Source organism: Urocitellus parryii, chromosome 3 (assembly GCF_045843805.1).
Source record: "Urocitellus parryii isolate mUroPar1 chromosome 3, mUroPar1.hap1, whole genome shotgun sequence".
In the NCBI taxonomy this organism is placed as follows: Eukaryota; Metazoa; Chordata; class Mammalia; order Rodentia; family Sciuridae; genus Urocitellus; species Urocitellus parryii.
This window is the reverse complement of record NC_135533.1, coordinates 173675152-173701519: the sequence shown is the minus strand read 5'-3', so window position 1 is coordinate 173701519 and position 26368 is coordinate 173675152. Positions and strand designations below refer to the sequence as shown.

The 26368-nt window shown below is 35.8% G+C and overlaps 1 protein-coding gene across 6 annotated transcripts in view; it reads left to right on the top strand.

Annotated features, from left to right (window-relative positions):
* Positions 1-10453: 10453 nt before the first annotated feature.
* The window catches only part of Tasor (transcription activation suppressor), a 44911-nt gene continuing 28996 nt past the window's right edge, over positions 10454-26368 (top strand). For 4 of the 6 annotated variants that reach the window (XM_026388586.2, XM_026388585.2, XM_026388590.2 and 1 more), the window contains exons 1-7: positions 10455-11049; positions 18832-18977; positions 19990-20082; positions 20673-20745; positions 21322-21413; positions 21926-22087; positions 24558-24682. In XM_026388586.2, coding sequence (XP_026244371.1) covers positions 10716-11049; positions 18832-18977; positions 19990-20082; positions 20673-20745; positions 21322-21413; positions 21926-22087; positions 24558-24682 — 1025 coding nt within the window. In that variant the 5' untranslated portion in view covers positions 10455-10715. Of the gene's footprint in view, positions 11050-18831; positions 18978-19989; positions 20083-20672; positions 20746-21321; positions 21414-21925; positions 22088-24557; positions 24683-26368 lie in introns of all 6 variants that reach the window. The other 2 variants (XM_026388587.2, XM_026388588.2) reach the window with 2 other exon arrangements.

Genomic DNA, 26368 nt, shown 5'->3' with positions numbered 1-26368 from the left:
TGTTTGTTGGTTAGTTGGTGGGGAAGAGTAGAACAACAATAGCTTCCTTTAGTAGCTATTAATGGTGAGTGTGTGTGTGTGTGTGTGTGTTTTGCTGGGAAGCAAACCCAGGATTTTTCACAGCATAGACAAGCATTCTATCATGGAGCTCTACCCCAAGTATACTATTAATTTTATCCTTTGAAATTCTCTTTTACTACAATGCAGCTTTGATTTGTTTCTCAGCTGACACCTATCTAAGACATGAAGTCCTAGACTGTCCTTACACTAGATATCAGTTATCTAATGTCCTAACTAGTTTTATTACTACTAATACACCCAGAATCCACTTTCTAGGAAAAGAATCAGAATGATCTGTGTAACATGCACATCTGGAGTTGGAGATTAGTTCAGTGGGATAGCACATGCCTAGCATTTGCTAGGTCCTGCATTGGATTCCCTACACTGCCCCCCCCCCAAAAAAAGATGTGATAAAATGCACATCTGATTTTGTCAGCCTTTACCTAAAATTCTTAAATTCTTATCATTTGCTCTCAGGATTAAGTTCAAGCCCCTTAGCATGGCTCTTGAGGTCCCCTGAAGGCTGAAGCCTTCAGAGGCACCTGTCTCTTCACTTCCTGCCTCACCTTGTATAGTAGCACAATAGTCAATGGTGCTCCCCTCTGCAAAACTTTTTTGTTTCTTACAATGAGTTTTATTATCCTAACTAGGACCCCCTGACTTTTCTTCTTCCTTATCTCTAGCATTTAATAACTCAGCTAGTCCCTACAAGATGGTCAGAATCTGCATCTTGTGTTTTACCTTATCAGATACAGTTCTTGGAAAACTTACAAAGTGTTTAAAAAAAACTGATTGCTAAATAATTGAATGAATTTGGTAAGTGCATACCAGTTAGATCAATGTAGTAAGTTCCAAATAATCAGTGTTCTGATGTGAGGGCATGAGGTACTCTCTTGTCTTATCAGTTTCCTGTGATCAAAGGTACTTGAAACATAACTGTATATTTTTAAAAAACATAAAACTTGCAATTGACTCTGCGATAGACTCCTTTAGGTTGAAAGCAAATAGATGTCTTAGTTTGCTCAGCCTGCTTTAACAGAATATCATAAACTGTTTGGCTTATAAACATTGGAAGTTTATTTCTCATAGTTCTGGAGGCTGGGAAGTCCAAGATCAGAGTGCTGGCATATTTGATATCTGGTGAGGACCCGTTTCCTCCTGGTCCATAGATGGTACCTTCTCACTGTGTCTTCACATGATAGAAAGGAAAGCAATTATCTGGGTCCCTTTTATAAGGGCATTAATCTCATTCACGAGGGCTCCACCTTCATGGCCATATCACCTCCCAAATATCCTACCTCCTAATATGATCACCTTGGGGATTGTGTTTCAACACACGAATTTAGGGAGATGGAAACATTTAGCTTATACCAACAGGAAAGTAGAATTTTGCTTGAATGATTCCTGAAGCTTAAATAATATTTAAAATAAATGATCTTGTGTAGAATTCTGCAAGAACCTAAAGGTTGTCTGATTGACTTGTAAAAGTAGTACCTTATTTAGTGTAAAAAACTGTGGAACAAATGTCTTATATTGCTCATTGTATTTATAGAAAACAGAAATTCAGCTAAGGGCCATAGGATCTACAATAGCTGATGGATTAGAAGAGTGAAGAGTTGTTTAGCACTTCAAGTTTGTATCTGAGCATTGGGGTGAATGTAACTCATCAACATCATTAGCAGAAATGTGGGTAAATATCTTCCAAAGGAATTTGGGGCTTTTGTTATTTTAATGCTATTTTATCAAATAAATATATGTGCATAGTATTTTATATTTAATATATAAAGCAAAACTGAATATTTGAGCATTATCATCATATATTTTGTCTCCTGAGAAACTCAGATTATCAAGAGAATAGGCTAATCACCAAATGCAAAAACCACAAGTAGAATTCCCCTAGATAAGTAACTGTAAACCACATTTTCTTCAATTAGATAAGTGTCTGGTGTTATGTTTCTATAATTTATGTAAATTGCAACCATAGACTTATCAATTACCCTATTTAAACTTGGCTGGCTCCCCAAAGACTTCTTAGAAGGAAACTTATAATAATTAGTTGTCTATCTTTTCAGAGCCATTTGGGAGTATTGAAACTTGAGTTCATATCTTTTATAAAGCTCTATTTTTGCAAATATCTTTTAAATGGGATTTTTTTCACTACATGGAAAAATAATTGGGAAAATGTTTTTAACTTGGGAATATTATGGAGAAGTATACTTGAAATAAGGTACTCAAAGCCACCCAATAATTTTTATGACTTAGTTAAAATTTATTTTTTTTGGAAAATAATCTGGAATATTTTATATTATTAAGTAACTGAAGCTTATATTTTGTGGATTGTTTGTTTGTTTATTTATTTGGTACTGAGGACTGAACTCAGAGACACTCAACCACTTAGCCACATCACCAGTCTCTTTTTAAAATATTTTATTTAGAGACAAGTTCTTGCTAAGTTGCCTAGGGCCTTTCTAAGTTGCTGAGGCTGGCTTTGAACTCATGATCCTCATGCCTCAGCCTCCTGAGCCACTGGGATTACATTTTGTGGTCTTTTAAAAACTAGGTTGATATTAGTTGACTTTAATACACATCATTAAAATATAAAAATCCAGAAAAGACCCAGCTAACACTTTTGCTGCTCACATATTCTATATTGTAATGACTCAATGTAGTCAAATAAAATGTATATAAAATATATAAATTGCTGCTGCTTTAAATGATCCAAGCTACGTCTTTCCTGTAATATTTGCAATTTTGCTCCTGCTACTACTGTATTGGTAGAATCTAGTGATTTTCTTTTCTTCTTCTTCTTTTTGGGGGGTGGGTGAGGGGAGGGACACAGACATAGATAATTATTCAATTATCTCTACACAAATGTAAACACTAATTGCAGGCTAAATAACTTCCTACATCATATATCTGAAAAAGCATTTTCTCCAAGTTTTAGTTGAACACTATGGCAGGTTTTTTTAAAGTTTTATTGATGAAATTCATAATATCACGATTCACTAATTTATTGCACACAATCCAGTGGTCTTTAGTATAATCACAGAGGTAGGCAACCATCACCACAATTAAGTTTAGAACATTTTCATTACCCTACAAATAACCTATACCCTTTAACTCTCACCCTACCCTCCCATTCCTCTGGCCTTAGGCAGTCACTAATATAAATTTTGTTGCTATATAATTCCATATTTTGAACCTTTTATATAAATGAAATCATACCTTATATGACTCTTTGTGTCTGTCTTCTTTCCTTTAGCATACTGCTTCATTTACATCGTAGCATATATTAGCTTATTCTTTTTATGGCCAAATAATATTCCCTTGTCTGGTTACACCACATTTTATTCATCCATTTATTATTTGACACTTGCCAATGTTCTCTTAAAACTAGCATTTAAGGGTCATGTCAAATATCTTTTATTACTAGGTTTTTGATAAACTATCCAAAATTAAAGTAAGCCTGAATACCCTTCTGCTACTACGAATCACAAAACAATAAGGTAATAACCTGAATCATCTTATAGGAAAGCTAGCTCTCAATTCAGGTATTGAAAATTGATTGACTGATTACTTCTCTTTCAAGAAATCATCCACAAATCCATAGGAATTAGTAAAAAGTAAAAATGAAGACGCTTGTGTTTTTAAGAAATTTTGTGGGAATTTTCCTATTAACTGAGGAAAATTAAAGGCCAAAATAAGGAAGCAAAATGATATATAAGGGAGTGATTGAAATGCTTACAGGTGTAACTTCATGATTTTTTTTTTACTCTTGAGAGTCTTAAACCAGGTATTCCAGGGGTTGAGGGTATGCTTAGCATATGAGAGGTCTGAGTTTATTCTGCAGCACCAAAAGGGGGGGAGGGAAGAAGAAGAAATTTGGGTATCCCAAAAGCCTTCAAGCAAGTAGAATTTGGATTAAGAGCCTCCAATTAGAGTTAGGAGACAAAAATTTGAGTCTTGTTCCATCTCTTATTGGTGGTAGTTCCTTGAGCAAGGCAGTTAAAGTCACTATTTCCTTCTCTGCCAAAAGGCAGGGTGTTTCTCTCTGATAAGTGGATGCTGATCCATAATGGGGGGGGGCATGGGAAAATGGGGGAACTTTGGGCAAAGGGAAGGAAGAGGAGGGGAGTGAGTATGGAAGCAGGAAAAATGGTAGAACGAGATGGACATTGTTACCCTACAAACATGAATGACTGAGCATATGATGCAATGCTACATAGTATATAATCAGAAAAATGAAAAGTTGTGCTGCAATTGTGTACAATAAATCAAAATGCATTCTCCTGTCATATATACCTAATTAAAATAAATTAACTAATTTTAAAAAAAAGATTAAATGAGGCAATAGGTATGGAACTACAAGACAGTAAACCCAGGGTCAGGATAGATCTGCTTTATTTACAACTGTACCCTCAGAAACCCAACTTGGGGCCTGGCAGCAGATAGGTCCCAGGAAATATTTGTTGAGAGAATGAGTGAAGCATTTGCTGAATTATAAGGCATTATTCAGTATTCTTTCTGTATGTTTGCTCGTCTTCCTCCAACTGTCTTCCAAATCAAAATGGGTTATCCTCCTGAAAATATGAAGTCTCAGAAAACTTTCTTTTGTTCTCCTTTGTTATAAATTCATTAAAAAATCAAAGGCTTTTAGTTTGATTTTTTCACACATTTCACCAGTGTTTGCACTTTTAAGTATACCACTTCCTTTTGAGCATTTTCTTTTCTTTGTATAACTCTTGCCCTTGGCACCAGCTTCCTTGTTTAGAGGACTCTACCAACTACAACATGAAGTTATTATAAATGGGGCTGGGGATGTGGTTCAGTACTAGAATTCTTGCCTGACATACATGAAGCCCTGGGTTCAAACTCCAGCAACACACACACACACACACACACACACACACACACAAAACAACAAACAAAAAACCACTGAGGTCTTCCTTCAGGGAAAGGGCAGTGGTGTAAATGATCTTATAACTAGGTCTGTCCTGGTTAGTCAGCTGATAGAACACAATTGCTCCCAATTGTTAAATCCTTTTGATTTCAACAAGCTTTGGATTTGGCAAATGAAGTTCATCTCTCTGCTCAAATGCAGTAAAGGGAACTTTGAATTTGTATAAATCATGCAAAGGGTATCTGAATAGACACATCCTAATTTATATTGGGGGGAGATCCAGATTCTCACATAATGGAACCAGATGGCTCTAAAGTAACATATAGCACAGTAAACAGTTAAAGGGAATAAACCCAAATCATGTTAGGTGAAATATCAGAAGATTTTCTGCCAAAGAATACCAGATAGCTACTGCTTGTTTTCAGGAGTCAAAATTTATTTAGTAGGGCTAAGGATGTCACTCAGTGGTAGAGTGTTTGCATGCTGCTTCCTTAGCATGCACATGGCACTGGGTTGGTCCCTAGCACTCCTCCCCCACAAAAAAAACAAAAAGCATATTCAGTAAATATAGTGTTGAAGGTGGACCCTGAGGAGAATCTAGGTAAGCAAACCAGACACTGCATTTCAGTTCAGAAAGTAGAACACAGTCTAGTGAAAGACAGAGTTAATTAAATAATCCCACAGGTGAGGGAATAATTACAGACTAGGGAAAGTTAGGTAAATGGAAAGAATCAAAATTCTATGAAAGCAAAACAGGGGAACCCAATATAGACTGGGAATGGGGATGATCAGGAAGTTTACACAAGGATGTGAAGCTTAAAAGAAGTGCAGGAGCTCAATGAACTGGTGAAGAACAAGCAATGGAAAGATGTTGGCTGTCTACACGCCACACTAGGGAAATAGCACGTCCTAAGGCTGACTGTGTGGCCAGGAAAGCCTGGCAAGTATGCCAGACAGAGCAATCTCAGTGAAGAGCATAAGGGAAATGGAAGACAAAGGTAGACAAGGTCAAAATAAGTAGGGCTCTATGGACCACATGGAAAATTCTTTCATCTCTTGAATAGTGGGAATCCATGGAAGAGTTTTCGAACTTAACTGAAGAATAACATCATGAAATAAAATGTACAACTCTTGGGGCTGGGGATGTGGCTCAAGCGGTAGCGCGCTCGCCTGGCATGCGTGCAGCCCGGGTTCGATCCTCAGCACCACATACAAACAAAGATGTTGTGTCCGCCGAAAACTAAAAAATAAATATTAAAAAAAAAAGTACAACTCTTCAGCATACAATTCAACACATTCATATATATATATATATATATATATATATATATATATATATATACACGTGTCACACTGTGTGACTTTCACTCAGATCAAGATACAGAACATTTCCATTGTTACAGAAAGTTCCTTCATGTCCCCTTTGAATCATTTTGCTCTTTCCCACATTATGAAAACACTTTCTTTTTTTTAATTTGTTCTAATCAGTTATACATGACAGTAGAATGCTCTTCGATTCATTATACACAAATGGAGCACAATTTTTTACTTTTCTGGTTGTACCCAAAGTAGGGACACACCATTTGTGCAATCATACATGTATCTAGGGTAATGATGTTCATCTCATTTCACCATGTTTCCTACTCCCATTTCCCTCCCCCCACCCCTTTGCCCCATCCAAAGTTCCTCCACTTGTCCCATGTCCCCCCACATTATGGATTAGCATCCACTTATCAGAGAAAACATTCAGCCTTTGGTTTTGGGGGATTGGCTTACTTCGCTTAGTATGATATTCTCTAACTCCATTCTACCTGCAAATGTCATAATTTTATTTTCTTTTGTTGTTGAGTAATACTCCATTGTGTATATATACCACAGTTTCTTTATCTATTCATCTATTGAAGGGCATCTAGGTTGGTTCCACAGTTTGGCTATTGTCAATCATGCTGCTATGAACATTGATGTGGCTGCGTTATTGTAGTATGCTGTTTTTAAGTCCTTTGGATATAGGCCAAGGAGTGGGATAGCTGGGTCAAATGGTGGTTCCATTCCAAGTTTTCCAAGGAATCTCCATACTGCTTGAGGAAACCACTATTTCTGACTTTTATCACCAGATTGTTTTTGTCTAAACTTTGTTAGTGGAATCACAGTTTACACTTTTTTTAATATCTTACTTGTTTCATTTAGTGTCTATGAGATTCATCTGTGGGGCTGTATGTTTAAAAAAAAAAGAAAGGGGGCTTAGTGATACAGCACTCACCTAGCACAGGTGAGGTGTTGGGTTTGATCTTCGGTGCCCCATAAAAATAAATATAAAAAATAAAATAAAGTTATAAAAAATCTTAGAAGGATTTGACTCAGAAACGAAACAAAACTTAAAATCTTAGCAGCTCTTGAGTCCTGGGTTGAGTTGAGGATTGTGGTTATTCAAGTTAGGTGCATACTTGAAGGGATACCTGCCAATATGCTCACCCCTAACTCTATTTTATGCTCAAATGAGGATCCCTTTTTTTTTTTTTTGCTTTTCCCCATTGCATGGAAGTATTTCTTCCAGAAATCAAACACAAATCAACTTCAGCCAGTTTCTTGCCGAATTAGAGGGTCTTCCTTATGCTTCCCTAGGACATGCTCAAGAAATACTTGCTCAGTGAATAACCAAAAAGAAGTTATTGTGGGGAAAGAAGATGACTTCATGGAAGTAAAATTATTGTTTTAGGGCTGGGACTATAGCTCAGTGGCAAAGCACTTGCCTAGCATGCGTGAGGCACTGAGTTCAATCCTCAGCACCACATTAAAAAAAAAATAAACAAACATACAAAATAAAGGCATTGTATCCATCTACAAGTACAAAATTTTTTTAAAAATTATTGTTTTAGCTCAAGCATAATGGAAGGAATGATAGTTCTATATTTTTTAATGTATCTAAGTGGGCAATAGAGTTGTAACCTTATAATACTATCTTCATCCATAATTCTAAGATCCTTAAAAGTCTATGAGTTAGACCTCTTAGTGGTAGTTTAGTTCCTTGGCCTTTATTTTCTTTCTTTATTACTGCCTTTAAATGACAATGTTAAAAAAACTTAAAAAGTCTCTTAGCTGTGTGACCTTCAAGGCTTAAGGAATATGCAATGATCAAAACCAACAACCTTACTTGAAAAAGACATCTAAAATTACTTTTGCAAATGACAAGGATTATTATTACTATAAAATCTTAGTAGTGATTTTATTCACTGAAACATTACTATCATTAATGCTTTTTGGTTTTACTATGTGTGAACTCCATAACTCTGATTGTTTTAATCGGCATGTCAAAGCTTATAATTCCTTTATATTTAAACACAGGGACCCTTCTAAAACCTCTACATTGGCTTTTTGGATGATTATTAAGATGTTACTAGGCCAGGAGTGTCAGTGCACATTTATAATCCTAGCTTCTTGAGAGGCTGAGGCAGAAGGATGGCAAGTTTGAGGACAGCTTGGGCAATTTAGGGACCTGCTCCCAAAATATAGAATAAAAAGGCTGGAGATGTAGCTCAGTGGTACAACATCTCTGAGTTTAATGCCCACCATTACAAAAAAAAAAAAAAAAGATATTACTGGGGCTATGGTTGTGGCTCAGTGGTAAACTGTTTGCCTAGCATGTGTGAGGCACTGGGTTGGAGCCTCAGTACCACATACAAATAAATAAATAAAGATATTGTGTCTATCTACAACTAAAAAAAAAATTTAAAGATTGCTGTTTCACTCTTGCATGAGGTAATGAGTAATGACAACAGTTTCTCAGCATGCTTTTCTTTCCCTCTGTAAAATGGGATTTTTTTTGATGGGGGGTACTTGGGATTGAATTTAGGGGCAGTCAACAACTGAGCCACATCCCCAGCCCTACTTTGTATTCTATTCAGAGACAGGTCTCACTAAGTTGCTTAGTGCCTAGCCTTTGCTGAGGCTGGCTATGAACTCAGGATCCTCCTGTCTCAGCCTTCTGAGCCGCTGGGATTACAGGCCTGAGCCACTGCACCTGCCTAAAATGGGATTTTTAGAGTGATTGATACATTCGTTCTTTCATGTATAAAACGATATAGCGAGAAAAATATCTACATCTGTCTTCCAACCCATTTCCACAATCAAAACTTCCCATTTCATGTAGGCTTCCACAAAATTTTATGCAAAGGTATGTATATACTTAAATATATTTCCCCTTTTTGGGTACAAACATTAACATACTATTCATCTTGTTCTTTTTTAACTTAGCACCTCATGAGCTGCTTCATCAGAAAAATGGGAATGAATTCCTACTACCCAATAGGAATAAGAGGGGTTTTATAATAATTACTGCTTTTGGTATATCAACTCCTTAAGAGATAGAAAGCCTTTCAGAGATCTGGGCTCCAATCCTGATTCAGCTGTTGGAAGATCCTAAGCACAGTGTCTGCTCTCTTGTGTCATTCATAAATTGCATAAAAGTGGAGAGCTTCTGTAATGATTAGGTCTTATAAAAGCAGTCAGTGCAATATTTAAGTACTTTCTGCTAGAGTTAAATAGACGTGGCTTCAAGACTTGATTTTTCTTTAATTATGTCCAAGTTTTGCAACACATTTTAAATGGGGCAAAAAACTATCTTCTTTGTTCGTTGTTGGAAAAATTAAATGGAGGTAATGTGGGTAAATTAGTGTCTAGCATCTAGAAAGCACCTATTAAATAATGGTTGTACTCATATTAACCTATAAGTTAATGCTGAGTTGAAACTAAGTCTTTCTACTTAAATTACCAAGTTGTATTAAGGGATAGCTACAACCTGCTGTATTTTTAAACGTGTGGTTTAAAAAAAAAACTATATTTACTATAAATAACTGAAAAAGCCAAGTGGGGGTGTGGGGGGGGGTAAAAAGACTACAGCCTCCCTCGCCCTTAACACTTGTGTAAATTTTATTAAAGGATCACAGGTATTCAGCGCTTGCTTGTTCGCGCCACTGAGTCAAGTCTTTAAGGGACTAAAGATGGGAGAGGAGTGAGTGGGAGTAGTCTGTTAAAATGCAAGATGTGGCGGGTGCAGAAACTCGGCTGCTTTATTGGTGTAGCTCAGTCTCTTATCGCCTCTCGAGGACTTTTCTCCAGATACACTATTTCACAAAATCAGGATCAACCACGATTGACTTTTTCGAAACCTATTTAAGCCCAAATAAATTGGGGGTGGAGAAGGCGGTCTCACGCCGGATGGGCGACGCCCTGAGTTCCGGGGTCCAGGCCAAGCCCGCCTCCTTCTCCTGCAGCGCCTGTAAAGCGGGACCCGGAAAATCGTGAGGCGCCGTGGGGCCTAGGCACGCCGAGGTCCACGGAGGCGTCGAGGTACTCGCGGGGCGTTGCGGTCGCCCCTTTTGGCGGGCTCGGGCACCCCAAAGCTCCGCCCCCCGGCGCGGTACATCCGCACCCGCGGAGGCGGACGCCGCGCTCCCATTGGCGGAGCAGCTCGCGAGGCCCCGCCCCCTCCCGGCCCCGACGCGAGCACGTTGAGTGGCGGGGGCCGGCTTAAGAACTGCCCGTACGAGGAGCGGCTTCAGGGGCAGGGTGGCACGTTTGGGCGCCTGCTTTGAGGCTCCCTAGAAGCTGCTAGGTCGGGAACGCGGTCCGCAGCCACGGGGGGAAGGGGGTGGGTGGGCTGAGAGCAGCTCGGCGGCGAGGCCGGCCTGCCGCCCCTTCCCCCCACGTCCGTCGACCTTGTGGGCAGAGGCTTCCCGGAGCTCCTCACTCCGGCGGGATGGCGACTGCGGCGGAGACAGAGGCCTCTCCGCCGACGGACGCCAGTTGGGAAAGTGGCGGCGGCGGCGGAGACGACGAGATGAAGCAGGCGCTTCCGGACCTTGAGTCTTCCCCACAAAATGGCGGCGGCGGCGGCCTCACCATCGCGGAGCCCAGCAGCGGCCCGGGGCCTGAGGAGACCACGGCGTCCGAGGCCGCCCAGAGCCTCAGCCACGAGCCGCCTGAGGAGTCATCTGAGACGGGCGCGGCCGCACTGCCCAAAGGCCCCGAAGAGCCCGAAAGGCCTGTTAGGAGGAGTTTTCAGATCCCCAGGAAGAGCAGAGAAAAGAAAGGTGGTGCCTCCCTTTCTCCCCAACCCCTCTTTCTCTCTCCCCTCCATCTTTTCATTAGAATCTCTCTGTTGCCTGTTCCCACACCCATCTGAGACACGTAAACATGCACGCAGCGCCAGCCGCCTCTCCCCTCACTGTCACGGCCGCCCAGCAGCTGCGCTTGGTGCGAGAGGAAAGCGGTGGAACCACGCTCCGCTGCTCCCCCTCTCCCTGGAAGTTGGAAGTAGCTCAGGTTTGAAGCTTCTCGGTAAAGCTGCAGCTCCCAGAGAGGAAAGATGGTGCTCGGCGCCCCTCCTTCCCAACCCCTGAAGGCAGAGAAGCTGATGTGTCCTCCTAAAGATGCTTCTGACAAGTCTCACTGTGGAAATAGCCCATGGCCATGGATTCTGGGGCTTTCTCCAAGGCCATTGCGTTCTGAGGACCACAAGTGTTTCTCCTTAAGAAAATTCTTCAGCTATGTGTCTACTTGAAATTTACTTGATGTCAGCGTCTTCCCTTGTTTAGAAATTTGCATTAGTAGATGTGATCCATGCACACTGCTGTTTTCCATCACACTTCATTTTCATATAGGTTTTTTCCTTGTCTTTGAAGCATCAGATTAATAGTTTTTAAAAAAAATTTTAATACAAACAGTATTTATTTGAAAAGAAGGGGAAGGTAGGTTCTTGGTGCAGTAACTTCCCTGTGGAGAAAAAAAAAATGAGAAGTTCACTTATGCCCAAGAGTCTCCAACTTGGTTTTGAATTTCAGATTAAATAAGTCCAGGCTTAGTTTTTGATACCAGTATGGGAACAATTACATTAATTATGTTTACCTTTTTAAATCATAATGCCATATTATAAAACAATGGAGATAAAATTAGTGTCGAAGTTTCCTGTTATTAGGGGATTATTTTTGACTTTCCAATAATTTTGGATATTCTAGATTTGCTTTAAAGTCGCTCATTTTTGCCCGATCGAGTAGATTCAGTCTTATATCGTTTGCTTTAGAAATTAACAGGAATTTTTAAAAAAAATTTTGAAGAAAGCTTTTTTGTTATTTAAATCAGTGAAAATTTAGAATCTTGACTGTGCATGCCTATAACCACAGCACCATTTGCACAACTTGAATTGTTAGAGCCCTTTATCAGTACGGATAAAGTTCATTTCTATTTGGATGACAAAGCCAAGAAAATCCTTACTGTGAGAAACCATGTGGACAAATTTAATCTTTCCATTAACATGAGGAATGTTTCTAGAAAAATCTTTCAAAGTGAGTTAAAATAGTATTTTAGAATGTGGATTAAGAAAGTCAATTCATTTGGTGTATTTAGATAAGAGGTATGGTTATACTCAATATGAGAAAAGTTAGGTGCTTATGAAATTGCCAGTTGATTGAAAATAGTTTAGAAGTACATTCAAATGGGCTCAAGTTATGAGGGCAGAAGGTTAACATTTTTTCCCAACTTGATAAAATCATTTTGACGTCTCTCTTAGGTTTTAAGTGTCTAAGAATATGAACAAACCACCATACCCTTTTACCTTTTGTTAGAACTGAAATACTGGCTTAGAAACCTTTACATTTTGGTTTGAAAGGTGGGGAGACGCTGTGGTTGTCTTTAAACTAGATAAGCCAAATCCAGAGAAAAATATACATCCCTTGAAAATAATTAAGGAATTCAGAAATACAGACCCTGGATGCTTTCTCCCTGGAGTCATTTTAAGGGAAGTTTGTTTTCAGTCTTCACTTAGAAGTAAAAGATTGTTAACCTTTCACCTGTAAGGGGGATTGTGTGTAAGGAAAATACTTCACAGTATACTTTTTTTCACGTTTAGTGAAAACGGTAATTTTTTTTGTTTTAATATTTATACAGAGCAGAATTTGTTCAAATAGTGTAACACTTTAAATAGAACTTTTAAAAAATTAAATAAGCAGCTATTACTACCATGGATTTTAGTTTCAACTTTATATTGATAAAGAAAAGAGGGTAGGTACTGCTAGTTTCACATTTCTAGTATTATCTGGAAGACTTGTAAAGGTATCACTGTGGGATTTGCCTAGGTATTATTAGTTGACATCTGAGTGTTTATTTTGAATATTAGATTATTTTCAGTAGGTATGCCTGTTTGAGCTTTTTGTATCAAAAGCATTTGTATTTTAATATCACAAAGCTTTGCTTGCAACTATGCTTTTCCAGTCAAATTAAGATTAGGACTTTAATTAAAAAAAAAACCTTAAAGGAAATACTATGTGAGTATAACTTGTCTTTTCTTGATCTTGGCAATAGCCTAAAATCCAAAATAACACCATTTTAATTGAATTAATAATATATTTGGCAATTCATAGTGTTTAATAAATTATGGGCCTTGTTTTAAGCACTTTATATATATTAACTAAATCTGAACAATTCTATTTGTACAGATGAGGAAAAAAGTATTGAGAAGTAACTTGTCATACAGCCAATAAATGGTGGAGTTGGAATTTGAACCTAGGTTGAGAGTATTTACCACTACTCAATGGTGTAACAAAGATTTGAGCTGGTTTTTGGTCTAACATGTTTGGGGAAAACATTTTTCCCCCATTAAAATGTAGAATACTAACATGTATTCAACCTTGGAGAATTTTGAGTTGAAAAAATTCATGTGTTTGCCATGAACATATTTAATCAGTACTAATTTGAATGACCTAACTTTTGACTAGAAGGGCGTGTGTGTGTGTGTGTATATGTGTGTATGTATGTATACATACACATTTTTTTTTAGTGTGTGTGGTGCTGGTGATTGAAGTCATGACCTCATGCATGCTGGGCAAGTGCTTTATCACTGAGTTACAACTCCAGCCTTACTTTACTGTTTTTGATGTGTGTTATTTATTGGTTGAACTACTTTCTGTAGTATAAAGATGCACCGTCCTTACATTTAACCAAAGTCTAGAGTTGCATTTTGTTAGATGTTTACAATCACCATCTTTCTTTCTAAATTTAGTAAGTTATTAAAAGTCACCTTAATTGGTATTTTTATTTGATACAGTTTTTTCTACAAAGTTCTTGGGGAGTACGTGAGTAGTGATGAAGTACTTTCTGGAAAATGTTGGTTACGTGGTTGTGTTTTTTTTTTGTAGGGGATAAGGGAATCTCAAATTAACTGAAGCTCATGTGCCAGTTTTTATACTAGTTTAGTCCAGTAGAGGTGATGGTTCATTTTCCTTCCAGTCTCCAACTTTTCCCTCAAGAAACTTGCAATTATCTTTTTGAAAACACTGTAGACAGGTGGGAGTAATGGTATTTTTTGTGTGTGTGATTTTTAAAATAGAATTTATTTTGGTGTGGTATCAGGGGTTGAACCCAGGGCCTCCCATGTGTTAGGCAAATAAGTGCTCTACCACGGGGTTCCCAGCCCTTTGTTAAAATACTGAAACTGGGTCTTGCTAAGTTGCCCAGACTACCCTTGAACTTGTGATCATTATCTTCCTGCCTTAGCCTCCCAAGTAGCTGGGTCAGCCAAGTCTTAAGGAAGTTTAAGGGTGACTGCATTCTGGGAACTGTAGCTCTCCCTATATAGAAATAAGCCTGAACTGGAAAGTCTAGGCAGAACCTAGTCATTCACATAGAACTTTTTTTTTTTTTTTAAACAGGCAAAGTCTCTTATTTTTTAAATATATATATATATATATATTTTTAGTTGCAGGTGGACATGATAGCTTTATATTATTTTATGTGGTGCTGAGGATCAAACTCAGTGCCTTACATGTGCCAGGTCATCACTCGACTACTGAGCCACAGCTCCAGCCCCACATAAAACTTTTTTTGATAGTTTCCTATAAATTCTAAACAATAGAGGTAAAATTTACTTTAACTAGTCCTCAGCCCAAAAAAGTTTCATATTCTTACTGGTTTCTCTTGACTTCCACAGTGTATTCATTCCTAATTCTGTACTCTCTCTAACCATTTTGATTTACAGATGTAAGGCCCATTTCTAAAACATGTCTGTAGTAATTTTTTAGACTAATGTTTTGTTTTTTTAAAAATAAGCTCTGTGTCTGTGCCAACTGTTTAAATTGAATATAGCCTTCAATTTTTGAATGTATGTTATCAACAATTAAAAATATCTTTTTTGTAGTATGGAAGTCAGGAGATACGAATTCTAGTTCTGATTCTATTAGTTCCCTGTTTTGAATTATAAATCTTCAAGTACCATTCCAAAATTGTGTTCTTCAGTCTCTTAAAATAATCTGATAATTAGTTTGTCAGTAGGGAAACCTTGTATCATCAAAGCCAACTCATCTTTCTGACATGCTCATAGTGAAATTAAACAAGGTTTTGTGTGTTAAAGAACTTCTCTTGTTACTGCTGTTGACATAGAGTGTTATGACTTTTGGCCCTGTCATCTCTAGGAAAGTTAATATTAGAAAAGAATGTTTAAGAGGTTTGAAAGAAGACATATAAGAGGATAGAAAGCATAATAGGTAGAAATCAGATTCTTTATTCTTTATAGCTGATTGCCTGTGCCTAAATGTCCTATATGATTTCCTGATCTATAACATTAGGAAATAATCATATTTTTCCAGCTCTTGACCCAATGGAAGATAACAGTTTGATTACCTACGCATGCCTCTTTTGTTTTGCTTACAGTGGTTTGGAGTCATTGAATTTGAATTCTGCCTGTCCTGTTCATTAACTCTAACCTTGGGCTAAGTCAGCTGTTACCTGTGTCAATTTTATTTGAGTTTGAGGAACAGACATATTGAACTTCATGTATTTGGTGAATAAATGGGATAATGCTTGTAAATCTCTTAGTATCTGAAAAGTGGTAGTGACCTAGTAATGATTAGACTCAGTTACTTTCAGAATACAGAGAATAGTATATTGGATACCTACTTCTCTAAGTGAAAATGGATGATGGAGATATTATCTTCACTTCAGTATCACATAGTTGTTATTGTCTTAATAATGATCCATTATTGAGGTTATAATATACATACACACTAAACATGACAAGATACATTTATTAGGTTATTTGCAGTGTTAAGCTATCTCTTATTAAGGACATAACAGGAAATGTACGTTCTGAAGATGAGCTAAATTACTAAATTTCTATATTGCCAATACCAAGTTGTAAACTTGGATTCCTTAGAATAGTTAGAACATTTTTTTTTTTTGATTGAAATGATCATTGGACCAAAATCGGGGATATAACTCTCACCTAACTGGTGAAGTCAATGAGGCATTTGAAATATGAAATGCCTACACAAGTATTTATTGTTAGATCTAAAAACATACAACTATTGCTGCATTTCTATTTGCAAGAATTTTTTCCTTACTGAGTTTACTTGAGTACATTTGACATAACTTTATTGGACATTGCTTTGGAATGAATTGGAAGTTATGTGATTTTTTTTGAGGAAAATTAGAATGTCAATCTTATGCAAATATCAATCTTATGCAAATTGGACTAATTTTTACTAATAATTAGATTGGTATAAATAGTGTTCGGGTATAAATGTGTTTCATGTAGACTATGTCATAGAAATTTGAAGCCATGTGATTTTTTGATACAGGTATGTGTAGTCATTGTTGAGAAACAGAAAAATTATGCATAAACTTGACTTTGAAAATGAAACTTGGCCCATTTTGGATGTGAAAACCTATAAAGACTTCCACATGCTGTTTTCCTTGCCAAGTTTTTCACAACTTAGTAGGAGATAGTTGTTACAGAAATAAGATGTTGGTTTATCCTACTATATTTTCTAAAATATTTTGTATTTTGATAATGTAGTTCTCTTACTCTCTTTTCTGAGCTTTCATTTTGTTTTATTGAATTTGAGTGAATTGTTTTAATTTTAAATGATAATCATATATTGGTAGTTGTAGATTATATTTGTATTCAGTATAAAATAATCTCTCCACAAAGTTTATTTTCATTTCTTTATGTACTTATTTCAGCTCTTCAGCCTACTTGGGGCAGCACTCACAGTTCTACCTACTGGCATATGATGAGTAATGAACAAGGCAGCCATAATTTCTGCTCTGGATTGAGTTTACAGTTAATAAGTTATTCAGTACATCTGCAAATTTGATTATAGGATACTTTGTGTTTAGTAATCATGTGGTCTTATTCAATTTAGTATTACTTTCAAGCTTGCTTTTAGTATTTTTATTAATTGCATTACTATATGTTGACTTCATTCTTTGCATGCTTGCAGTCTCAAAGTAGGTTACCATTCGCTTTATAATGACATTTTGTCATTAGAAACTACCTTTTTTTTTTTTTTCTTTCTCGGCATTGCTGAGGATTGAACCCAGGGAATCTCTACCACCAAGCTGTATCCCTAGCCCTTGGAACTCTCCAAGTTCCCCAGGCTGGCCATGATCTTGTGATCCTCCAGCCTGAGCCTCTTGAGTGGTTGTGATTACAGGCATGCACCACAATGCCTGGTTTGAAAACTACAATTTTTACAGACACTTCTATAATATATACATGGTTTGTTAATATATCACTTAACACTATGCCCTTTGTAATTCAATAACTATATGTAGAAAATACAGTAAAAACAGTTAAGTTAGCTGCCAGATGACATACTTTAGAGCTTGTGTACAAGTAGAACACTTTCATTTTTTTTAAGAGAATTTTTTTTTTTAATATTTCAGTTTTTGGCGGACACAACATCTTTGTTTGTATGTGGTGCTGAGGATCGAACCGGGGCCACACGCATGCCAGGCGAGCGTGCTACCGATTGAGCCACATCCCCAGCCCAGAACACTTTGATTTGTAGTCTCTTTTGATAGACATTATTGACTCTTATTTAATAAGTGTTTTGGATAGAAGGTAGTATAACATAGTTTCTATGAATTGTTCTACAGTAAAAAGTGGTTCCTTTTTGGTTTGAGGAAAATTGGATATACATAGAATGGATGTTTGAAATTTATTAGTAAAGTTGTGTAAATTGAAAATTTGAGGTTATTAGGTTGGTAATCCTGAAGAACAAATTAGATATTTTACATGAGTGTTTTAAAAATTAAATAGGATGTAGAATGGTTGAAAATATGGGGAGTAAAAAATTAGTACTTTGTAACAGATGTTGTCCTTTGTTTACTCGTGCATTGTCATATCCCATGTGGTCCATGTAGTCACTATTAAAACAGGTAAGAGTTCTCCATTTTATGATGAAGGAGCTGAGCTGTTTAGTTAAATCATTTATACAGTATCCAACACAAAATTAGCATATGGTTGGTCTGGTATTTGTGTTGAGGTTTGAATCCAAAGACCCACATTTTAAAATTTTACTAAGCTGTCAAAATAAATACATACTTTGTGTTGATAATAAAGCTATGTAGATGCAATATGCTGTGCTACTTACAACTTTGGCACCAATATCATCACTTTCTTTTATAGACACGTCTTCATTTTTAATGTGTTTATGGCGTAAGCATTGAGTTTGCTGAATAACAGTTCTAAACATACTAGTTCAGTATGATGTGAAATAGTTTAGAAAAAGTCAAGTTCATGCATAGGTTCTTATAACAGTCTATCTAAATAATTAAGATTGCCTAATGTAGCATTCCTAGGGTTTGAAAATTGCAACCTCCTTGTTTGTGTTTAAGAGCAGATCCTTATTGTTGAATAACTGGTCAGTCTAGCCAACTGGTTTCAATATTTCTTCAGTGAGTTAATATCTCTTGTATATCAATTAAATAACCTTGATGCTTTTTTTCCACTTTTTTTGTTAGAGTAACAAAACCTCAAAAGTAGAAATTACATTTGAGATGAAATAATTTTAAAATTAATAAATGTTTTTTTATTGTAGCACTTTTCCAGCCACTAACACCAGGCTCTCGAGAATTTGAAGATGTTTTAAATATTCTCCATTCATCTTACCTCGAACCAACTTCAGTAGCAAATTTTAACTACAAACGTGCTTGCTTGATACATAATGAGCTTTTGGAAAAGGAGGTATGTTTTAATTTGTACTTTTTGTAATAGTCTTTTCAGCACCAATTACCAGCCTAGGAAAACCTTTTCTCTAGAAATGCTAGCTTTTAAGAAGGCTAAATTACAGAAGGGTAAACAGGCTTTACATGGTATGATTTTTTCCCTCCTAAACATTGTTGCTATAGTATGATGTTTATCTACTATGTTAAATTTTGATTAATGTGGCATTATATGAAATAACTTATAAGTCTTTAGTATAGGTATTGTTTATATTACTTTTTTTTTTTTTTTTTTTTTTTGCTATACTGAAGATTGAACCCAGGCGTGCTCTAATACTGAGCCTACATCCCTAACCCTTATTATTTATTTTTAGACAGTCTCACTAAGTTGCCCATTGCTGGGCTTGAGCTTGTGATTCGCCTGCATTAGCCCCCCAACTTAATTACAGGGATTACAGGCATGTGCCACCAAGCCCTGCTTATAGTATGACTTTTTGCTGTTTATTTTGAGTACATACTAATTTAACTGTCTAAATTGGAAGATAACTGAATTTTATGTGTGTGTGTGTATTTTAAGGATATGCTCATTTTGTTCCACAGTTGCTTGGTTGGGTTATGTTAACATCATTAGTGGAAATTCTTAGTGAAAAAGTATGAACAAAGGGGAAATACTTGAGCATGTTAGACAGTGAACCTAAGTTTCATGTACAGATTTGATATTTGAGTTTTGATTTAGGAAAATGAGATGTTTAGAAATATTTGACATGTAAAAAACTGGAATATGCTAGATTTTTAGTAGAAATTTAGTTAAAATTGATGGGTTATTTGACTATTTTCTATAGGTAAGAGCCAATTAAAATAGGGAGAAAAGAAATTGGGAAGAAAAAAAATTATTTAATATAAAAGAAAAGAAATTGGGAAGAAAGTAATTTCTACTTTGTTGAGTTTGGGATTCCATGGAAAATAATTCTTAACTCTTTGTTTAACCAAACAGTAATATGCTAAGGAATTTTTACAGATTCAATTTCATTTAGTTTGCAGAAAAGCGAAGAGAACTGAAGTCTGATGGTCGTTTAGATAAGGAACTTTCAGAATCCTATGCATTTCTCATGGTTGATAGATATCAGGTGAGTTAACTAATTACAGAAAAACAATAGAAAGGTGTTTCTATTGTAGGTTAATTTCATAATTATTCAATGATACATTTGATAAGTATAAATAACATTTTTCTGGATACATGAGTTGAAATGATTTAAGAGGGCAAAATAGTTGCTTCATAATTATCAGATATGCTACTTTTTCTCTGATCAACTCTTGTCGTCTTTCTTTTTTAAAAATTATTTTCTTTTTTAAAAATTATTTTCTATATTGTTAATTATAAAGGAATACCTTTTTAATTAAAGATGGTTAGTGGAGTTATTTTCTCTTTAAATATTTTGCTAGTTCTAATACTCTAAAAGGTAATGTTTGTGAGAGACCAGAATTCAGAGTTATCTGTCATCCCTAGCACCAATAAAGATGGATTCCAAATATGATTACTTTGGAAGTGTAAGTCGGTTTTATGTTGATATTTAGTCATAAACTGTCTCATAAATGTGATATTTCTATAATGTAGAATATACATGGTGTAGAAGTTTAGATTTTATTTAAAACATGTTATAAATTACTTCATGTTTTTAATGTTATGATTGCAAAATGAAATGTTTTGTTCATATAGGTTCAAAGTATATGTGAAAAAGGATTACAGGTGGGCCAGTCCAAAATAACAATTCTTGGCAGACCTTCCATGGGTAATTTGTTTTCTTTTTTATTTACCTACTTTTAAGCTGCCTTTGAAAAGTCTCAATTTTGCTGCAGTCTTTGTAATTCTATTACTGCATGCTTTATCATGTTTCTGTAACAAGACAATAGTTTCAGGATCTGAAATGTATAAAATTTTTTATTTTGTTTTCTGTTTTGCATACTTCTAAATGATTAAAGCTTACTTTTTCAAATGTATTATTCGAGTCCAGGTGATTTTTGTCTTCTTTTAAATGTAATTAACTTCATTTTTTTAAAAAAATTTTACTTTGGTTAAATATTAGATTTCTGTTGCATCTCTTCTTAAAAAAATTTTTTTAAATATATTTTTTAAGTTGTAGGTGGACACAATACCTTTATTTATTTTTATGTGGTGCTGAGGATTGAACCCAGTGCCTCATACATGCTCGGCGAGTGCTCTACCACTAAGCCACAACCTTAGTTCTCTGTTACATCTCTTTAAAAGTTGTTATACCATTTATCTCTTTCATTATTTGTTAAGTATTTGGATTTTTAATGTTTATTCATGCCCTACTTATTCAAATTCTGTAATTTTTCTCTATTAGGTGTCTATCTTTCTAGGTATGCTGATTTATTGCAAGCTAATCCTTTGGAAGCTGGGGCAGTGGGTGATGTTGTTATTTTTAAAATAATGAAGGTAATTGGAACTTTTACATTTCACCTATCAAAATACGGCATTAAAATATGTGATTTGCTCGTGAGGGGTACTGGGAATTGAATCTAGGGTGCACTACCACTGAGCTATATTCCCTTCCCCTTTTTTATTTTGAGGCAGAATCTGGATAAATTGCCCAGGTTGGCCTCTAATTTGAAATCTTCTTGCCTTAGCCTCTTGAGTTGCTGGGATTACAGTGATCTAGATTTTAATTTTAGTTGACTTTTAGAGTTTGATTAAATTAAGAATTAACGTTTATGTTGAGGCCCACTCTTGCTAATATATGAAGATACTTTTGAGAGTGAACTTTGATCTAAGCTAACCATACTTAATGGTTGTTTTCTCTTTCAAAGAAAATGAAAAGGGTAATGTGTTGCTAATGTGATTTAGATTAATGAAGAGTATTATGAATAGAATTTCTCTTATTAAAATATTAGTGTCATATAGTTAAAAATCATGTTTAGGTAGGAACTTAAAAGTTTTCTCTGTTTTAGGGTAAAATAAAGAGTATATATGATCCCATGGGTGTAAAAAGTTTGGAGTCTATGTTAAATAAAAGTGCTTTGGACCCCACACCAAAACATGAATGTCACGTGTCGAAGAATGCCAGTAGAATTACATCACTTTTGGCTTACAGAGCCTATGAGCTTACTCAGGTATGTGCCTGGAACCATTTTAATGTTATGACATCATATCTGTTACCAAGTCCTTCAAAATATCTCTTTTAGTTCCCTCTGCCACCACATCAGTATCTGATTTCTACAAATCACTGCTAGATTTCAGTGACCCTCACTGCAGTGTGTTTAGTGTTTCCAAGATGGCTCAGACATGTACTGTGGCTTCTCAGACCTACAGGGTAATATTCAAATTATTTAGTTTTCCCTTCTAGGCTATGACCTCAACCTGGTGGATCACTGTTTTAGCATACTGTATTTCATTTGAAACCTTGTTTTTTCTGGGGATAAAAGGATCTGACTAATAAAACACTACCTGTGTTCATGGTACAGTTAAAGCCTTTTAAAATACCTTAATTCATAACATTTTATACTGTTGACTTGATATTTTCTATTTTTATTAACTTAAAATACAAACAATTTTTTAAAGTTTTATTCAGGTATAGTTGGTATAGTAACTACTCATTTTTTCTCCTTTAAAACATTTTAATTTGACAATAATTGTACATATTAATGTTGTACAGAGTGACATTTCAGTACATACATGCAATGTCGTCAGATCTAGGTAATTTATCATTTTGTCTTGGAAGCATTTATAATCTCTGCTAGCTGTTTTGAACTATATAGTTAGTTGTTGTCAACCATAGCTACCCTATTATATTGTAGATCATTCAAAGTTTTTCCTCCTGGCTGGAGAATGTAGCTCAGGGTAGAGCATGTGCTGAGTCATATATGAGGTCCTAGGTTCTGTCCCATCTACTAAAAAAACAAAAGAACTATTCAACCATACCCCATACCATGCCCCTTAACCTACCTCTCTACATTTCCCCCTCTTACACACCCATCCCAGCTCTCATATCCCCTTTTCTACTCTATATACTCTTATGATCTCAATTGTTAGAGCAACTTTTTATCTTCTACGTAAAAGTGAGACTGTGTAGTATTTATTTCTGAACCCAATTTCCTTCATTTAACAGGGTCCTCTTGTTTCATCTGTGTTGTAGTAAATGACAAAATTTTATTCATTTTTATGACTGAATAATTGTGTATATATTTTGTGTCAGTTGCTGAATTACACATATTTAAAAGTGTAATACTTGGTGTATGTTACGTTTTTATGTGAGGTTTGATTATAAAGTAATAATATCTTTTAAACAAACAAAAAAGTGACAGGACTGGGGATGTAGCTCAGTGCAAGAGGGCTTGCCTCACATACATTAGGCCCAGGGTTCAGTATCCAAAACTGGAAAAATAAAAGTTTATGTCCAAATGGGTTATGAAAAGTAGTGATGATAACCTACCTAGAAATATATATTTTTTAAATTTTACTGTATTCATGTAAAATAAAATTTTATTTTACATGAATAAAATAAAATAAATTTTATTTTACATGAATACAGTAAAATTTTTTAAAAAATTTATTTTACATGAATATAGTAAAATTTTTTTTAAAAATTTCATTTGTGAAGAATCTCCTAGGGAAGACCTTTGATTGGGAGTAGTAAAAATTATATTTTCCACAGGCATCTGGAGCTGACTCATTTGATTACCTTCTGGACAGTATATTGACTGATATAATTCAGTGTAATTATGGTTTCTCTAGGAGGATTTGTAATCTAGCTGTATGTTTCAAGATACATTTGAGGCTTTTTTTTTTTTAGAGCAGAAACATTATTGATATTGGTAATTTCCCAGAGGGAAGAACTTTTTAAAAAGAGTGCTGCTTTGTTTATAAAACCTGAAGCAGCTGGGCACAATGATGTATGCCTGTAGTCCCACAATTTGGGAAGTGGAGACAAAAGGATTCCAAGTTCAAAGCCAGCCTCAGCAACTTAGCGAGACCCTGTCTCAAAAAAATAAAAAGGGCTGGGGATGTGGGCCACTGGTAAGTGCTTCTGGGTTCAATCCCTAGTACCAAAAAAAACAAAAACAAAAACAAAAAAAAACCCAAAAAATAAAAGCTGAAGCATTCTTTTTAAAAATGAAAATGACTAGTCTACAAGTCTTAAAATCCTAGCCTAATGAATATGGTGAATAGGTGAAGGGGAGAAGCTGATGGGTCATAGGATGATACTTGGGTTTGGTTGAGATTATGGCCTTAATATTTTATTTTTTGTACCAAGTTGGCTTTTCTGTACTAACCTGGGAGTTTCTGCTCTTTGTAATAATTTTACTGGAAAACTTATTGCATCTTCCTAGTAGTCGGCTCTTCAAAAGTAAACTTTTGGAACAACCAGTACTAATAACATGGGATTTGATACATTGTAGCACAATATTTTATATCACAAGATGAATATAAAGTGCAAATTTTGTTAAATTAATTAATGCTGGAGCTATAACTTTAAAATCAGAAGTGGTAAATGGTTTTTGTTTCTCAAAAATCAGATAAACGTTTCCACTCCATATTACTTGCCTACTTAAAGAAGTTAATTTTCCATTTTTTTATATTTAGTATTATTTTTATGAGTATGGCTTTGATGAACTAAGGCGAAGACCAAGGCACGTTTGTCCGTATGCAGTTGTGTCTTTTACTTACAAAGATGATATACAAACTCTAAAATTTGTATCTTCATCCAGGTAAGATGAGTTTTAGACATTATCCAGAGTGATGTGATATAGAGCTTATGCTACTGATTTAGATGGACTACTTTCTTTCTTCCCCTCCCCTCCATTTTTTAAAAACTTAATTGGATTCTCAAGTGTTCAGGATAACTTTTAATAGGTCAGTGTGAAAGTTGGGTGTGGTGGTGCATACTTGTAATCCCAATAACTCATGAGGCTAAGGCAGGGGATTGCAAATTTGAGGCCAACTTCAGAAAACTAGTAAGGGCCTAAAGCGACTTGGCAAGACCCTGTCTCAAAATTAAAAATGAAAAAAAAAAAAGAAGAAATAAAAAAAGCTGGGGTTCTAGCTCAGTAGTAAAGCATCTCTAAATTTAATCCCTAGTACTCAAAAAAGTCAATGTGAAGGATAAGATTGACTCTGTGGAAAAAAAGTTTAAGCTAAAGTTTACTTAAACCTTATTTGGTTAAGCTCTTTTTTTGTTGTTCAAAGTTTGTGTAGTTGTAAATGCAGTTTTAAAAAGTAACATTTTGTTCATTAGCTCTCCTGAAATGAGGAGCTTCTGCAAAACATTTCAGTCATGGGAAGCCTAGTCATTGGTGATTGAATGCTTCCTGGTGATTCTGATGTTCAGTTACTGTTGAGTACTATTGATGATTATCTTGCATGCTGTAATTGAAGGTGACCAAATATAAATTGTTGGCCCTTTTCCCCAAGATTTGTGGGTTTTTTATCCCCTGCAATACTGGTCATTGAACTTGGGTACTGTACTACTGGTGCTGCATCGCTATCCCTTTTATTTTTTATTTTGAGATAGTCTCGCTTAAGTTAACCGAGGTTGGCCTCAAACTTGTAATACTCTTGCCTGAGCTTCCCAAATGCTGGGATTACAAGTGTGTGCTATAGCACCCAGACACACAATGGGGAGTTGCCCTGGGTATGTTTATACATTGCTGCCCACTTTGGGCATTCATTTTAATCATTTGGTTTTAACCAAGTGGAATAGTTTGTTTGTAGAGAGAGAGGTCTACTCATTTTTATATTGAGTTCCTATATGTACTTGAAATCATGTGTGCTTTCAATTTAGAAATAAATGTCTTTTTTTTAAAAAGCCACATATCATGAAACATGTATTTTAAAGTTGGCCTCCTGAATTGGTTTTCCAGATCAAAATTATCTTTCATTTTAAGTTGTCTTCAGATATAGCACTTAAAAAAAAATCTTTAATTACTTTCTAGTTGTAGATGGACATAATGCCTTTATTTTATTTTTATGTGTTGCTGAGAATTGAACCCAGTGCTAGGCAAGTGCTCTACCACTGAGCCACAACCCCAGATCTGTAGCACTTTTCATGTTAATAAATAAGCCCTGGAGGCTATCCACAGCCATAAGTACCTGTTCACATAATATAAAGACAGTTGAGTTTTAATTCTATTATCCTGTATTTATGATCCCCATGATAACACACATTTGCTATAGCATTTTTTTTTTCATGAGTGATCTTTAAAAGATAGCTAGCACAGCCAGATGCTGTGGCACACATCTGTCATCCTAGTTACTCAGGCAGGAGGATTGCAAGTTATAAGCCAGGCTGTGCAACTTAGTGAGACCTCATCTCAAAAAAAAAAAAAAAAGCCACATTAATATACCCAGTGCTACAATATTTGCCTAGCATAACAAAGGCCCAGAGTTTAATCCCC